This window comes from Haliaeetus albicilla, chromosome 13 (genome assembly GCF_947461875.1).
Source record: "Haliaeetus albicilla chromosome 13, bHalAlb1.1, whole genome shotgun sequence".
Taxonomy (NCBI): domain Eukaryota; kingdom Metazoa; phylum Chordata; class Aves; order Accipitriformes; family Accipitridae; genus Haliaeetus; species Haliaeetus albicilla.
Genome location: NC_091495.1, coordinates 34,424,903 through 34,443,253, shown reverse-complemented (window position 1 = coordinate 34,443,253; position 18,351 = coordinate 34,424,903). Strand labels below are relative to the sequence as shown.

Below are 18,351 nucleotides of genomic sequence, written 5' to 3'. Positions count from 1 at the left end.
AACCAAATCCCTCCTAGAATTCAATCACTTTGCATTAAAACAGTGCAAAGAACCTGCAGAAATATGAATTCCAAGCTTCATTGCCATAAGGATTCAAAAGTTTGCCTACATGAATTGAAGATAATCAAAATAGTGATTTAAGAGTGCATAATTCTGTGTAGCCTTTGATGTTTGATTCGAGACTCTTGTACTACTGCAGTAACGATTCTCCTGCCTGTTAAGTCAAGCCATAAGAGATTACTAATCAACAGATGAAATGAAAAAAGCCTGACCTGCTCTACTTTACACTTGATTTTACTTCTAGCTTCAACCCCTCCAGCTTCTGATATCTCTCCCTTTCAACCCGTGACACTTCCCACTTCTTTTAATACTCAAATGGTTACTTAGGACCACTGGGAAAGGAAGGTCTTAGAGGACATGTACAGGGTTTGGCCCAGAATACATAAACATTCAAAAGGGGAAATAAGAATAGTAGCTGGAAGGTGCAAAATTGGCTGACCTATAATTCCAGTAACAATATTTGCAGAGAGTTCTATTAAGAGGAAAAAAAATACTTGAAAAGATCTGCCAGAAACCAAGTTAAATAAGCCAGGCTCTTCAACTTTTTAGGATTTATTTCCCAATTCACACACAAAGTTAAAGTTTTGCCAAAAAAGCATACATACATAGCCAGAGTCTTGTTTCTCCTCTCCAGAAAGCTGCTAAGACAAGGTAGGCCAAAGGCTACAGGAAAAAAGCCATGAATGTCAAACAGCTTATACTGTACCAGGAGTCTAAGACTGTAAAACAAAAATCATAACTCACACGTTATTGGGGATGGAAGCTTCCAGCTGCTTAAAGGAAAGTTTACCTTGGTTAGTTCTTTCTTCAAGACCTCATAGTATTTCAAATGTTTGGCTACACCAAATTCGTAAGCCAAACATTCAGATTAATAGAAGAGTAAAACGTGTTGTGAAGCTATCTGATCAGAAGTTGTCCTCCTTGTACAGTAAAATTTTTCAATACAGTGTAAAATATTCAAATCCATTTTACTATTTCTGTATTTCTTAGTACAATAATTCTAGCTACATATTAAATCTCACCAACGTGAAACAGTTAAGCAGCAAAAGAAGTTTATGGAAGCAGTCACATGAAATGAAGATTCCTTAACACTTAATTTTCCTAGCTCATCCTCAAGGCATAAGAGCATTTCACTCAAATAAAACAAAAATCACGTTGCTCTGTTATTTGCCAGCATGTGACGAATACTGAGCGAGTATGAGAAAAATAAAGGTACACCATCAGCACACTCAGGAAAAACTGCCGCATCAAAAGCTAGACAAAACTGAAAAAGTATGAACCTTGGCTGAATTTTTAGTTGGAAGCACAGTCCCAAGGCAACTTGCCTGTTGCCTGCCAGCATTATCCGTTGAGAGAAACAGACTACTTTTATACAAGAGGCTTTTACGGCAGCTCAAACCTATTGCAGGACAATACAAACATACTAGCAAAGAGTGACATTCTGTATGGCTTTAAACCCAAAGGAGCAGTGAAGCAGGTAAGATTTAAGAAAGCTGAAGCTTTAAGACTAGAGAAGTACATATTGCTAACATAATCCTAGCACTTCCGAACTACAAAGAATGATTAGAATCAGAACAACTGCTGTGTTTTACAGCTTCCAAGGATAAATGTTTTATGGCTACGGATCTTTCATAACAAATGTTACTGCAATACCTGGAGGTAGCGTCTCCACACTTTGTGCTTTGTCCTCCCCATCATTGCCACGCACGTCTTTCCTTTTGGGGTTGATATCATTTGGGTCCTCCTGAAAAAAGTACATAATCTTTAAAATAATCTCCTTAATTGATTTTATTTTGTTTTCAAAGCAAACAGCAATAACTAAGTTTTGTGTATTTTAAACTCATGAAGTGGTCCAAGAGAGCTAACTTTGGATTTTAAGAGAAAGGATGATTATTTCCTCTATTACTTGAAAAACGTAAAAAAAAAAAAGAACAAAAATTTAAGACAGGCTTTTGCATTTAATTTATGCAGTGATTCTTATTTGGAAAAAAAAAAAAGAAATGTTTAAGAAGGAAATGTATTAGGAAAGATGGAATAATTTTACTAAGTTATTTATTTCTTTATTTATTTATTTTAAAATTGGTAATACTCAAGTGAGCAATGCAGGCAAAAAGATTAAACAAAACCTGACGAAAGCCCTAATCTAGCAAGGAACAGCCCAAATAGGAAAGTTATCTGAAAAAGAGAAGTCAGGTTATCTAGCAGTTATATCCAGAGTGGCAGCCTTACTATTGGAAAAAAAATTCCAAAATATCTTCAGGTTGCTATTTTCATGTGTTCATTTCAATGGTGCTTTTTCTGGGCTTCACAGGCAACTCTGCTGGATTTGTGATTCCAGTAATATTGATAATACCCATGCAGAGAGGAGACAGAAAAGTTTCATCTCCCCCCTCCTCCAATTTCCAACGTTTATTGTGAATCTATAAATCTCATTTTCCTTTCAACAGAACCCCACACACACACACTCTTGTATGCTCATTACCACAAAAATATAAGATGTCAAGCTGGAATGATCCCATTATGCATTTGGAAGAAGCAGAGAAGAGGGTAACTTTTTTTTTTTTTTAAAGGTAATTAGTAACTGTATGCCAATTTGCACACTACGCTTAGCCAACTGATTTAAGTGCCATCAGCTTCTGTTGTTCTTGCACACTTGCTAAAGGAAATTCTGTTTCCTTTTCTACATCTGCACCGAAGAAGTCCCAGTTACAATACCAGTTTTATTTGCACAACCCTGCGAAAGACAACACCTTTACTACACCATGTAAGAAGATACAATACTATGCCTATACTAATCAATAAGTGCACCTAAATCTTTACTAGGCACTGCACTCAAGCAGTGCAGAACAGTTCGTATCTCTTCTAGGAACCTGTCAGAGTCTCCAGAACAGGGTGATGGTGTACAAACCACATACTGTAAACTGTCTCTGCCATCCCAGCTCCTTAGCCACATCTGGGAATTCTCTGGGTAGAAATGGGCCAAACTTATGTTGGGGAACATTTCAACCACAAATTATATCATTTCAGCATGTCCCCAAGCACGTCTGAATTTTCCAATGTAAATTCAGCTTAAGTGTCTACATTAAGTAGGCACTAATATTTGGAAATATGTTGAAAGAAGGCATCCAATTTCTAAAATACTGAAATGCAAAACTGAATACTGATGCTTTTTTGTTAATCATTTTTAGAAAAAAAACCAGCTATCTAAACACTACATCAGTTAAACATGAAATGCTATAAATGCATATTTTTCATAGCATCATGCATCAAGGATACCAGAGAGAAGGAATTTGTCCAAGTTCTTAAACTACGTTTCACTATGGTGGTACATGCTTTGGGCCACTGGGCCTCGTGGAGGTCAAGAGCTTTGCTTAAAGAAAGATTTAAGACAACAACAACAACAACAAAAAACAAAACCCCCCAAACACTCCCCAAAACACACAACGCATTTCAAGAACATGATCATAGCTCCTGCTGGTGAGGGAAATTGTCTGTCCCTGTGCACTGAGTCCCACCAGCACACTGAAACGGAAGATTTCTATGGTTCTAGAAAGTTGTATTTCACTAGTTATTTGGCTTTGTGCACCATATTATAGATAGCAATACTAAGGAAACAATAAGTGCAAGTATCAACTGTAGCTGGAATAAAAATCTTCTGAATAAGAATGTCAAGTTTTGCAAAATTCCACGAAGCTCTTCACTATACAAACTTGCTGTAACAAGTCTAAAAAAAATACTTACGTAAGTTGAAAAATAAATGCAACACATCTATTAAGCAATCAAAAAAATTTGGAAGGCTGTCTCCTGTAATTAAACAAAAACTATTGAGTTTAAGTCTCTAAGTCTTTAGGGGAAAAAAAATCTGCCTTCCCATTAATCCTTCTAGCTGAGGACCTTGTGCCATTAAGCATAATTATTTATCAAGTTCTTTCACTTTGGACTTTGATGCTGTTGTGTTTTGGTTTTTTTTAATAAACATAAACTACCAAAGGCAAAGTTAGATTCAGAGATCTTATAGCTAAATGCCATTTTGAATGCTTATAAATTTGAGGCTTCTAAGAAACTGCTTGGGTACAGCCTTCAGACATTCTAGGGTGAGCCAAGCTGCCAGGATGAAAGTTCCCACCGCAGATCGCTGGATGTTCAACTTGCCTCCTAAGTCTCCTTATAAAACAATATAGCGATGGGAGAGTATGGGATATTAACCTCAAACCTTTGTGCCCTAGATTAGGGCTTTGTGGTATTTTTCTTCTCCAAAAGAAGTCTCTTTTAACTATTTTTAAAAAAGACTACTCTGCTAAAACTGATGTTCTGTTGTAAGCACCAACTTTCACCCAATGAAGCATTTGGAAAGTACACATGGGAACCCCATGCCTTTTAGGGGCAAACAATATGTTATATCCTTTAGAGAGAACTCGAGTGCACAAAAGGAGAAGAAAGCAGATGTTAAAACCACAGACATAAATACAACCAGTTTCTTTACATCTCTGACTGTAAATTGCTTCAGCGTGTTAATTTGGTGCAATACACAAATGAATCGTATGGCCAAAATGACATTCCTATGTTGTCATCATCACAGGACAAGAGTTGCTTTTTCAGCTTGCTTGGAGTGAAACAAAATCCCAACTTCTAATGTGATCTTAAAAGGCTGCTTGCATTTGATGAGTAATCTTCTTGGTAGAAGATAATGCTTGCACCGACAAAAGTCATTCATACAAAAAGCTAAGCTTAAGGCAAGATTGAAAGCAACTGAAACCGTTTAAGAGGAGGCACAGCTCTTTAATCATGAGAGCACAAGAGGGAGATTGAATGAATAAAATTAAAAAGAAAAGGCTAATGCCTCTTTCTATATATTAATACTATTAGTACTTAATACTTTAAAATACCATTTTCCTGACATACTAAAAAAGCTGAAAATATCAGGCTACAACCTAAATATGTAAATGCTGTAAATACACCTGGACAAGTATTTTGAGCTTACTAAAAAAAATAAAAAGGTAGCTGGCCAACTAGCAGAGACACTAACCAAACATTAGATGCACGTGGAATGCCACTAGAGGAATGCATTTGGGGTCGTTGTTCATGCAGTTGTTTTCTCAGGCCAGGACACGTATAGCAACATCAAAATAAGTACATGCCAGCTATAATGCACGTGTTGCAGGGATTTGGCATACATTAATTTTACACATCATATCACTGCTTCCCATTAATTCCTGATTCAGTACCAGATGACATGAGAAGAAAGAAAATTGCAACCTTTTGACACCATTCAGTGGGAAATCTTACAACAGTATTGTAGTAATATATTAGGTGTACCAAATAAACCTGAATTAACTGTAATTTTTAAATCCAATTCTCTAAATACCTTTGCTACTCCAAAAGCTCAGAAGTTAGGTGATGTACATTTACTTGCCAACTTGTTAAAACGTTCCTTGCAAACCATAACCACAATTCATTATGGTTAAATTTATTCAGTTGGGGGGGCTTAGGGGTTTGGGTTTGGGGTTTTTTTTATGCTGATTAATCACTGAAGCACAGCAACTTTTTGTTTCAGGATACGGTAAACCTTCCATGCCTCAGAAAGCCTACATCAGTTTACAAACTTTGCAATTACCCCTTTTCTTTTCCTTCTCAAATCACCCACTCCATTAAGACTACCCTATAGATTAAATTTGAGACATGACAAAGATGCAATATGAAACTCCAGTTTCAAGAGCTAGACTCAAAAAAATTGTTTCTTGAAATGATTAGTGACACATTTGCAGCTGCTCTGACTGGTGCAGGGAAAGGGAGGATGAGGTAGTACAAATGCAAAGCAAGAGTCAAACACATTTTTACAACACTTCTACACATCTACAACAAGACACAATCATATTCAACAAGAAATTTAAGACTAGTGCCATTTGAGTTTAGAAAGCTGTAATTATATACAGATGTACATTAGTGGATAATTTCATTACCATTACTTCGAACTTCCAGACCACTTACCATTCTGGTTTGGGTATATTTGTTTGCATTGAATACTATATTCCTTACAAGCACTGCAAAGCAATTAGCGTTTTGTCAATTGTTATTTCACTTGGCACAAAAAAAAAAAAAAAAAAAAAAAAAAAAAAGATATTAAACTGATCCAAGTCCCTAGGTATTGCTCCTATAAAAAAACCAAACCACTTTAAACCACTACTGGTTTTCCTATTTCTGTCTTCCAATACTCTTTTTTTTTTTTCTTTTAATTAAAGTTTCAAGCATCACGGATTTGACATTTAGCTGCTATGTATTAGATCTCATTATAGCAGAGATTTCTATCCTACACTGGCTTCCTATCAACAAGAGAACAACTTACCAACATGTAACATCACCAAATATATTAAGATACTACACGCCTTACAAGTGGCAACTCAACACAGACTTCAGCAAAGCTTTTGTGGTTGAAAACATCTTAAATGGGAGCTGAATGTGCCTCCAAAACAAGCCATTCCTCTCTCAGGCAACCCAGATGCTGAACAACATGCAACATTTGGGCAAAGGAGATGGTTGGGAGCTATGACTGCACCACGGGCTACCTGGACCACTCACGGAAATGGCAGCACGACAGATGAAAACATCTCACAGGCTAACGCACAGAGCTATCCAACCGCTAAACCATCCAGCTATCCTAGACACGGTCAAACCAACCGCTTTGCTCATCGCCGTGTTCCAACACTACTTTTCAAAGAAGTTCACACAGAATACAAAGCGGGGAATTACACAGAACAAAGCAAAGTTTTACTTGCCTTCGTAGCATACACTCAGATAGAATAATTGAGAAACATGGCTTCGTGGGACAAAATGCATGCTAAGGCTTAATATCTGTTTTGGTAGTTGCTTTTAAGGTGTTGGCCAAGGGCCAACTGCAGACAGATTTTCTTCACTGACGATTTTCTAAGAGGAAACTGCATACTGGCAACATCTTCAAAGAGCATCATTTGATCCAGCTGGCCTAATACAAGGCTTCGCTGCATCATGCAGTACACATCAGTCAAATCACCAGATGATTTTGGAAGGGGTGCTCTCACTGCAGACGACACTCCTCTCAGCACTTCATATACTTCTGTTCTGATCATGTACTTGGGGTCAGATACACAGAAGCACTTTGATGTTATGTAGAGCAGCACTTGGCATTGCAACAGTTTAATGCCTGCTACAATTCCAATCCCTAAACCAAGCATGAAGGCTCCTTACAGAGCTTAGTTAGCTAAGAAGAGGACTGAAAGCCGAGCAGAGTCCGACAGCTGCTTAAGGCACAGATGCAGCCAAAGCCCAATTTTCTTTGCTACTGCTGGCACTTAATATCCGCTTCTCCCCCCCCGCCCCAATCCCGTTTACAATTTTTTAATTAGACATCACATTAGATGCTTATGGAATAGCTAAGCAAGCTCTGAAGCGCCAGCTCCTCCTAACCTAGGAGAACCTTCAGCAGAGGACAGAGTCCAGCACGTTGGCTTGCTTTCTGACCCAATGCTTGCTTGCTGCCTTCCAAGAGGTCTTCAGAAACACGACTCCAAGTCCCTCTTGCTGTAGTAAATGAATCCAGCTTTCTACGTGCCAGGCAAGCACTCTAGCAATTTAACATAATTAAAATTATGGGGCACCCATGTCTTCCCTTGTCAGCAAAAATGTTTTGTATGAAACTGAGATAAAGTGTGCTCTGAAATGCCTAGAACACTGCTTCTTAGAGGCAACACGAGCAGGAAATATCCCATAAACAAACACTGACTTCCTTAGATGGCCAACTGGCTTGGCATTAGTAAAACAGACATTTCCAAGTACACCAAGAAGCGAAGCAGAAATGAACAGAAAAAACAGTGAGCATACATACAAATACTTTGCAATATTTGATTACCACTGTTAGATGTAATGTCTGAAATTATTACAGCAAAGATGATTGAATTTTCATTCTTATTCCTTTACTCAGTTTAAGTGAATTGCTGCCAAAGGTACATTCCTTTCATATGTTTGAATATTCAAAACAAAAATAGAAGATTCCAGTGAGGGGGGAACAAACACACGCACACACTCCTCATGCATACACGAAGGCAATTTAAAATTCTCAAAAAAGGGAGAAAAAGTATGAAGATTATACTTAGATGGCTCCATACATAGGCAATATGTTTAGATATACTCTCAGTGAAAACACTCAAAACATTTTGAAAATGCCAATTACTATAAGCTGTAGTCTCCAGACAAAATTAAATGCCTTAGTGCCCTACCTTCTCTGTAAATTTTACATTTACTTAGGGCAAAGTACATATTTTAGAGCTTAGAGGCACTATTTGAGGTACCAAAACAACTATAAAACCTGACATTTTATAAACCCAAAATGCATTAGACAAAAATAATGTATTATCTGAAGTTTCTGATATACATGTATACATATTCTCTGAGGAAGGTCTGATCTAGCTTTGCAGCAGAAGACTTATTTGTACAGCAAATGGGATCAACTGCAAGTTCTTGTTCCACTTCATTTAAGAATTCTGGGCATAATAAACTTATTGAATTGACAAAAGCCAACGAGCAACAGAAACCCTCAGGTAAGGCAGGCAGGGCTATTCAGGCAGTAAGCTTTTAAAGCACAGGTAAACTGTTAAATACAAAAATTTGCATTTCAGGAAATTTTGGGGAACTAATTAAAATTTGAAGATAACCTAAAAGTAACAGCATGACTTATCCTCCAAATCCCCACACTGCTTTAATATACACTGGGTTAATTGATTAGACCACAAATGCTATGCAGTTTTAGACTGTACTCCAGTATTTTACAAGAAACTATAAATTCTTCTGTAAGCATCTGACATCATATAACGTGGTCCTAAAGGTATAAAAAAACCCCACAACACTCTTACAGCTCTATGAGCATTCAGGCATCCAGCTCCAGGTGACCTCTAATTAACCATGTTCCCTTTTGCCTAGAGACTTCATCCACTCCAGTAATAAGTGTCTAAACTAAGTGGTCAACCTTATCACCTACCAAGAAAGCAGAAAACTAAACTTTATTTGCCTTACAAAACTGGCAAGATAGTATACCACCAGAAAGAGGAAACCAAAAAAAAACCCGCAAAACCCACAAACCCAAAAAACTACAACACACCCTTCATTTTCTTCAGCCATACAGTGAGAAAAAGCTGTTGGAGCCGAAGTGGCCATCAGACAGAGAGGACAGTCAAGACGGTGCAATAACACACACCTGCTCAGCTAAAGCCTGGGTGGATAATAACACATCTTCTTGCCAGCAGCTACTTCTAACAACACCCACTAACCCAAGTCTACCATGCCTAAAGAAGCCCTACCAACCAAGCAAAAATCTCCGCAGAGGCTACCACAGACAGAAGCAGGACCGGCACTTGCCGTGAAGTGCCCAAGGACCAGAAAGCAAAACAGAATCTTGCTCTGACTGGTGGGAGAGACTGTCACCTCTCCACAGAAACAGCAGAAGCGAGGGGAAAGTCTCATACACGAGAAAGAACACGAATGCAACAGAAATACTGCAGACGAGCCATTAAAAGGCTTTGCTGGCTTTTTTTCTGACTATTCAATCCTCATGATTCATGAAGCTGTGTAAACGTATAAGGGTGGATGGCAGGAGGGAGGGGAAAAAAAAAAAAGAGGAGGAAAAACATTTAAGGGTACTGGGACTGATGGAAGGGTAAACTCTCAAGTGCACCAGTAACTTTGAAAGCAAAGAATAAACTCTTAAGGATGATGGCAGCAGGGAGTCAGAAGCAGTATCCAGTATTTCCTGTTAAATTTCTCATGTCTCAAAATAAAATAAATAAATAAATAAATCTAACTCGTCTGCACTACCTGCCACAGACTATGGAAATAAAACATCACAAAAAGATTATTTAAATTCGAGATAACATCTAAGTCTATTATCACTCAATTTTCGTTCCCAAAAGGAAAGATTGATGGAGACAAAGACATTTCTTTCAATAGTTAATTCATGGGGTTTTTTTAAATAATGTTTAGGACAGCCTTCTATTCTCAAATTATTGTCAGCGCAGACACTAGTTCCACAATTTACACAGTAAGTGCACACTCGGCAGCAATGGTGTTTATGTTGCTCTTAGTTGTGCTAGATTGGGAAAAAATCCAAGAATAAATTAATCATAAATCATCATCAAAAGGAGCTGAGTGATCTTATCTGTTATACGTATACTAGGAAAACAGCAGCAAAAAAAGAAGAGTCAGGAAGATGTCACAGAACTTTACCATCTGCAACTTGTTAAAAGCAACTTATTGGTATGTCCACCTCCAGGGAGCATTTTGTCATCATGTCTCATGGGTTAAAAAGTGTTTTGAGGTACATACTCAGGCAGCAGCATTAATTTTAGCATGCCTATCTCATACCTACTGCTTTTCCCATACTTTATAAGGTTTGCAAAGAACATTTTAAATGTTTTTGTTAGATTGTTTTAATTGGTCAGTTTCTGGAATGGGATAAGGTAGAAAGTGGTGACAGGTCCCAAAAAAGTAGGGCATGGCTTGATGCACAAACAGTATCTGCCCACTGTGCTTCTTTCAAAGTCCATAGCTCCTGTTTGAGAATTGCCGAGCGTATTCATTTTCTCGCTTGAGCACTTTCCAAGATGTGAAATCTGAACATTCAAGTAGCTTAATGCAAGTACACAGACTCCAATTCAGATCCAAGAGATATAGCGGGCACATTAGTCATTCAAAAAATTAACAAGATTAGACTAAACCCCTGTTTAACAATCCCAGTTGATTTTACTTACAGCAGATGAAAGATCCCACGAACAACTAGTGCAGGAAGAGTAAGAAACCAGAAAGACAATATAATCTTAAACTGCTGCAATGCTTTGCAAAGCAGAATGTAGCTGGTGCTGCTTACCCTGACAAGTCAGCTGCTTTAAAGAAGACCAGCTGCTGCTGAAAAAGGCTGTTGACACTTCACCACATCTCCATCCTGAGCTGCTGGACTGTCCCCACTTCTCCCCTTCTAGACACTGGTGTGGCAGATCTGGTGATCCGAGTCATTCAGCTGACTTGACAGCGAGCTGGGGGGGGTGGGGGGGGGGTGGTATGGATGTATTTCACTAGTCGGGCTTTTTTAAAACCACTAAATTATCAGAGGTATTCGATGCAAGGGAAGCAGCAGCCAGGGTAGCAGGGAAAAAAGGACTGAAAGGGGTGTTCTCATTACAAGTAAAGGATTACAAGTTTAGTTACAACATTAAACCACCCATCAGTCAAAACCACTACATATTTTTCTGCTTGAAAGAAGGCAATTACTCCAACAAATGCTCAGGCATGATTTAATGCCATCTCTTGTTAATTCTACAGTATCAGAAGTGTCTGATGAATTAGCCTGCATTTCAAAGTCCTGTCCCTAATCCTCTTTGAATTCAACTCATCACTGCTCACTCTTAGCTTTAAGACTGACTCTCTAAAGAAAAAAAAAAGAAGAAAAAAAAAAGCTTTTCCATGGGGGGTGGGGGGGTGGGGGGTGGGTGGGGGCACAGAAAGCAAAGGCAGTGGTGCTTTGTTTTAATATTTACACTCATGAGAAAGTCTCATTTTCTATAAGTCCAGGAAACTGGAGTTAAATAATGAAAGAAAAGCAAGGGATTGAATAAGTAAGCAGAACTCAACTTAAAATGTATGCATCCAATAACTTAAGTATACTGAAGTATTCCAATAACCCAGGTATTTCCAATTCTCCATCTATATACTTCTGAAGGAAGCAGTAGGCAATCCCTCAGCTGCAGTACAAGAACCAGCTGGGGCAGAAGGGAAGAATGGAAGAAAAAAAAAAACCCTCCCATGCCTTTACACACGTCTTGAAGCACAGAGAGCAGAAAGGGAAAGCAATTAGAACTAAACCCTTTTCAGCTTAATTTTGTTTTATAAATATTTAAACCTGCAAACGTAACTGAGATCAAAAGGATATACATTTATCAGAAATGCAAGTATCTGTAAAGGCAAAACTGCTGTGGCAGTCGCATCCACAGTTTGTTAGTAAAGGGAACAAGGTGACTATTACAACAAAACACCATAGAAACAGGATCCAGGAGAGCTATCTTGAATGAGGAAAAAGAAAAAAGGAAAACAAGATGCAGTTAAGACGTTGAGTGTTTTGCTGGATCAGATCTGCAAGGTCATGATGCAATGAAGCACACAAAAGTATACCACATTTTCTCAGCCCTAACAGAAGGTTATCACAGGCATATAAGGAAATTGAAGATAGGTTGAGACAAGGGAATTAAAGTTGCTGTGTCTTGGATCTTTTCTGTAGCATGCAAAAGCATTGTTTTGTGCCCTAAGAAAACAGTAGGAAAACAAAAAAGGAGATTAACTTAAAATCTTAACCTTTTTAAAGAGGGGAAAAGGTTAATCTTCAGATTCAGAAACTGAGCCACTGAAAAACAAGGGAACTATTTCCTTCTGCCTCTTTCAGGGAGGACATCTTTGAACACAAACAGATGGGAGTAAGTCCCAGAAGTCTGAAAAATTACTTAGTAACTCCTCTAATTAAATAACCTTATGACAAGCTTGCATTTGACAGATGACTTCTGCCTTCAATAACTCTGCATATTTTCCCTTCTATCCCAACATTACGATTTATGGACAAGTCTCTGCAGCTCTGGGCACATGACACAGTACACGCAGTATCACTATTTAGCATCAGTGTTTAACTGCAGATTATTTTTAAAAAAATCAAAATGAAAAAATATTGTCCACAGCAAGTGTAAAGTTTTAGTACAGTCCAAAAATTCTGACAGTACATGAATGCATTAGTAGATATCAAACATTAAGGGCTCCACAGTAGGAAATTCACACAGATAATTGCCAATAACATATTTCAGTTTTGCCAGACCTAGACAACATCGTTCATCTGAAACACTCTGGACTACTAAATCAAAGCTCAATCCCATAATGAAACCAAGGCCTATCACAAACCAGACAAGAAGTGTGAAAGGCAGACCCCTACATCAGGAGGAAAAAATACTAATCTCTACAGAGATAAGGGACATCTATTCTTCCTTCGATTTTTTTCTGCCAAATTTTAGTACTAAGATTTGTACCTGAAGTAGGCAATGCAGATCTTTGTATCTCTGCTCAACATGGAACAAAACTATACAACATTATACCTTTGAAAGACACCATTCTGCAATAAGGCACCAACTGGAAAAAAAAAAAGCTTGCTTTTTTTGTCTACTAAGGTTAACACCCAAACCGAACCTATTGCAGGAAACCAATGTCAGAGCACTCTGTTAGTAAAATTTTGACCACACACAGACCCACAGCTTCAAGGCAGGAAATCAGGCATTTTGCCTTGCTGCTATACATTCTGCTCCCAGCACACAGCGCTGCTTTTCCTCCGAACTGCTCCTCATTAGTTTGTACTTTCTGAGAAAGTACGTTCCTTCAAGTTGGGATCCTGTTTATTCAGTCCTGAGCAAAGGCAGATAGTGAGGTGCAGAGGGGAGCAGCAGGTTTATGCAGCTGAATTTTACACCAAGTATATGAATGAGGCCCTTTAGATACGGTTTAAGCCCTGTGTGCAAAATCTTCAAGATTTCTCCTGCATATCAGATATATCTATGAGACCTGGGAAAACACAACTTCAGTTGTGAGACAAAACTAACAATACACAAAGCTGTTCACAGGAAAACAAGTTTTTCAGGACTGCAAGGAAGAGGTTTAGAAACGACTGGGCAATTTACTGAAGCATCCCAGGAATTCTGCATACTTGCAAGCAGCAAGTTGGACAGTGATTTCACACTATACAGGCACACTGGAGTTAAACTTATCCTAAAAAGAGGTGGGAAACCTCCTCCTGGATGTTAAGGCCTAGCAAGAAGAGGATGGAGGCTAAAGTCTGCTCAAGTTATGGTCTATTCATCTGCAATCCCTCAGAGGAGAGGTCACCAACTATGCACCCTTCGCGGAGATCTCGCACAACCTCCACAAAGAGCCCTTATCACAGAAGCTGACCTAAGAGGGGGAAAGCCAGAACTAAAGGCTGATCCAAGCATGACGGCTAAACCAGGTGCAACGCAGAAAGCTTTTGTGCCGCTCTCAACCCTACTAGTACGGAAAAGTCTTGGAATTTAACAACTCAAAAGACTCCAACAGGAAAGATGACTCCACCCCAGATTTTGCTTTAAGGCTGCCTAACTCATAAGCTGTTAGAAACTTCTCAAAGTCAAAATTTAAACCCTTCTGCAGGATTTTATGAGCTACGATTTGCTAGAATTCATTAGCTCAAACAAGGTTTTTTACTACCAACTTGGAAATGGAATATTAGCCTTAACACTGGAAAATGCCATATGACGGAGGTAAAAGCCATTGCCTGTTTTGGAAGTCATGAATGGTATATAAAAGATAATAGCAAAACGTTGCTCCCATCATCTACTGTTTCCACAATAACACCCTACTATTTTCAACAGTGAGCTCTCTGCCTCCTCTCACTAGATATGCCTATTTACTGACATTTGAGTCAGAAGTCATCCCAAAGTAAGTGAGAGAATAAGAAAAGGATTTGAGGAGAAAGACTCCTTAAATTCATGTGCATACATGCATATATAGATATATATGCACACACACAAAAATATATATATACATGCATACACAAAGAGAGAAGTATCCTTTCACGTGAGCAGCCAGAAATTAACTCAAATCGCAGACTTACTTTGTGGTAGAAAAGTGGGGGCAGGCACAGGGTGGGAGACCAAGTGCACTTTCAAAAGCGTAACAGAAATCCTAATAAGTATTCTGAGCTACTACTAGAAGACAGAAAAAAAAAAATTAATTGCTCTCCAGCAAGTGAGAGATGAGTTGAAATCCTGATCACAGCACAACAGCAAATAACAAAATTAAGAGATACATTATTCCAAAGAAGGAAAAAAACCTAAGGAGAAGCAACAAGATTTCACAAAAGCTAAGGAAAAAAAATAGTAATATCAACTGTCTTGAACACAAGCCACTGCAGCACTCTCAAATTTAACTGGTAGGATAAAAAGGTGTGTTCAACTTCCCGAAAAATACATTGTCACGTGGATTAGAAAAGTCCTTAAGGATGAGAGAGTAAGGACTACATGATACTCAGGAAAGACATGCATGTCTATACAGTAGAAGGCAGCTCCAAATCACAAATTAGCTCCAGAAAGAATATGGTTATCAGTTTGATGCGTATACTGACCAGGAGGCTTCATATTGAGAAAGATCACTGCACTGCTGAGAATATTTTAATTACTCTATGTGAACATACTAACTCATTCACGTGTTGGTGGTCAATCAAGCAAGATATAGTCAGGTACTACAGTAAGTATCTAACACTACAAATCATTAAAAAAAAAAAAAGCACAACTCATGACCATAAAGAGCTTACATTTCATTATTAGGATATTACTTCTTATTTCTCATCATTTTTCATTTCATTTTCTGTACCAGTCAAAACAGTAGCAGAACTGACAGAATGAAATAGCTGATGTGGTGGGAAAGGAGTGAGGATTATTTTAGTATTGGCTAGTCTACAAAATACTCAGGAAAAAATATATGATTTGAGACAGCAACATTTTCTTTCCCTGCATCAGTCTGAAAACCATGGGTTTTATTATGCTCTTGCATACACTGCAGATGTGGTCCTCAGTTTTGCACAACAGTAGCACCACTTCACACCTGAAGTCTGACTCATCTACTCTTTTCCAACTGTTACCCAACTAGAACATCATCTCTACAGGATAGCAATCTTCTTTCTGGCTAAAAAGGTGATTGCTATCTTTAAATCAGTCTCACACTCTATTATGAAATGCCACTGTGTTGACTAAATTTATCAGAGATCTCATGACACACACACAAAAAAATCTTCAACACTGGACTGTGCAGATTGTTATGGCTGTATTTTCCAATTTTACTGATTGTAGACACCGTTTAGTCTCTCTTTTATACAGAATCTCAATTTACATAGCACTTTAAGCAGGCTCCTCCTTTACAAACACATAAACCAGCTGTCCAGCCCCAACAGTTCAGACAACAGGGAACAAGTAGCAACATGAGATACTACATGTAGATATCAAGACAGCTGCATCATTGGCTTTGTAAACTACTTCCTTCATTGCTGTTCTTTCAATTCATCCGTAATTCCTCATCACAATGAGGTATTGGAAGTGTCAAGTTTCATCAGTCAGTCCTTCCACTTCAAGGCTGAACGATAATATTTCTGAGAGCAAGAGGTTATAGCTGTAGACATCCGGTATCTCAAGCCTGAAAGCTAGACCCTCTAAGGCAAAACAAAAAAACCCACTCCCAAACCAAAACAACTCTTCTGGATATTTCTTAACTCCTAGAACAGTTTGTTTAACCTAAAAGATTTATAGGAGAGATTAAGAAACAAGTTGTTCGTCAAACTTGGAGGGATTCAAACTACACAAGTCAGAAGTTCTCAGATACTGTCTTATCTTCCTAATGACTTGTTTTGAATAGTGTGGATAAATAAACCAGGTATAGTCAAGTGGCTTCAACTTTTAGATCAGTCATGCTATCCAAAAGTTAAAGCCACCAGATTTAAAACAAAACAAAACACAACACAAATTGCTCTGATTTCTTACCCCGTTTTGTTTGTATTTTGGAAAAAAGCACGAAAATATTGAGCCACAGCATACAAGTGAAACTGAGCTTCAGAGAGGTGGTACTTCTCATAGCCGTACTTCTCACTTACACAGACTAATAATTCAAAAGCTATTTCTAGACTAATGAGTAAATATGATCTGACAAATTCCTTAAATTCTGACTCGCATAGTCAGACTAGTAGTTGAATTGCAGCCTAAATGCAGCTTTAGCATCATTTTTAAGACTTCATTAAGACTAGAATAGATAACAGAACTATGCAAGCAGCAGCATTTATAAGCTAAGGCCATAAGAAATTAGGCTTTGTAGTCTCAGCCCACAAGGAGTTACAAATATTTCAATTTCACAATATAGCTGTTCCTTCAGGGATGTCATAATCTGATCCATCCTTATCTACTACATTGTCTAGTTTCAAAGAACTTGACAAAGATGAAATATTGAAGTTTATTTTGAACTGAACAACATATTCAAAAGTCAGAGAAGGGAGAAGAATAAGGAAGGAAAGAAACAGGACAGTCCATCAAAAGAGTTTTCTGGGGCAGGAGGAAGGCTAAAAAAAAAAAAATACTGACACATACAAATGCAAAAAAACTCCTAGAGAAAATGAAGGAAAACTTCAGAACCACCAAGCAACAATTCAAAGCAAGTATTTCTTTGACATTTAATTCTCACTACTGGATACAGGTTTCAGATAACAGCAACTTTAAAAGGTTTATTATTAAAAACATAGACCACTTGAAAACTCATTTATTTTGCACTTGCAGGAAAACACAGATAAAGACAGAGGCATAGATTAGGTCACCTGCTCTTAAAGTGCGTGCTGTTCTGTTGATGGATATTATTCACATGTCGAGATTAAAGTTGAAAAAATGAAGTGCTAAAGGAAATTCTGAAAGATAAAACCCCCTAAATTTACACGAGCACTGAAAGCAACATTCACAAATAATGTAAAAAGGGCAAAGGAGGGGGAGATGCATGTTAACTACTCTAGCTACTGAACTACTGAAGGCTACTTTCCAAAAGCCAAATATCTGCTACTTTTTGCCAGCCCCGAGCAATATTGCTTGGTGACACCAACCTTTGCCACCTTTATCCTTTTAACTCATGCACTCACACTTCTTTCCTCTAAGAGGATGAATCAGTCCTTAAAACCGGAGTTGAGTTCTTTGATGCTGCAGCTGATCAGGTGCCACTGAATCAAGCTGCAACGCAAACAGGAACAAGTTATAGCACTGGTTTCTCACATCACTTTTGTAAACTGCCAGCTCTACTTCCTCAACCTAACATCAAAACCTGTTCTGATCCTGTATTTCCCTTCCTCCAAACATTTTTGACTGCTGGCATTATAAAAAAAAAAAAGAGTTGCTTACTGTCAGCATTAGCTGCACCTGAAAAACCTATGTATTACGATTTGGGATGGCCATACTTGGTTCTAAAACACAGCTAAACACTGTTTACATATTTTCTCCTACTCCTTCAAAGACACGCATCCAGCAACCACTTTTTTTACAGTTTCTTGTGCTTGTGACTCCTCTACAATCAGCACTTAAAACAAAACACTAAAAAAAACATTGTCAGCTCCATACCCAATGCTAACCATTTGTTGCAATGGCACATATTCAGAAATAATGCTGAGATTATATAAAGGTAGTCTCTAAACTT

General features: G+C 38.1%; 1 protein-coding gene across 2 annotated transcripts in view; it reads right to left on the bottom strand.

Moving 5' to 3' along the window:
• Positions 1–18,351, bottom strand: part of GALNT2 (polypeptide N-acetylgalactosaminyltransferase 2) — a 100,866-nt gene that overhangs the window by 45,314 nt on the left and 37,201 nt on the right. The window contains exon 2 of one of the 2 annotated variants that reach the window (XM_069800770.1): positions 1,714–1,804. In XM_069800770.1, coding sequence (XP_069656871.1) covers positions 1,714–1,804 — 91 coding nt within the window. The remainder of the gene's footprint in view (positions 1–1,713; positions 1,805–18,351) is intronic. The other variant, XM_069800771.1, reaches the window with a different exon arrangement.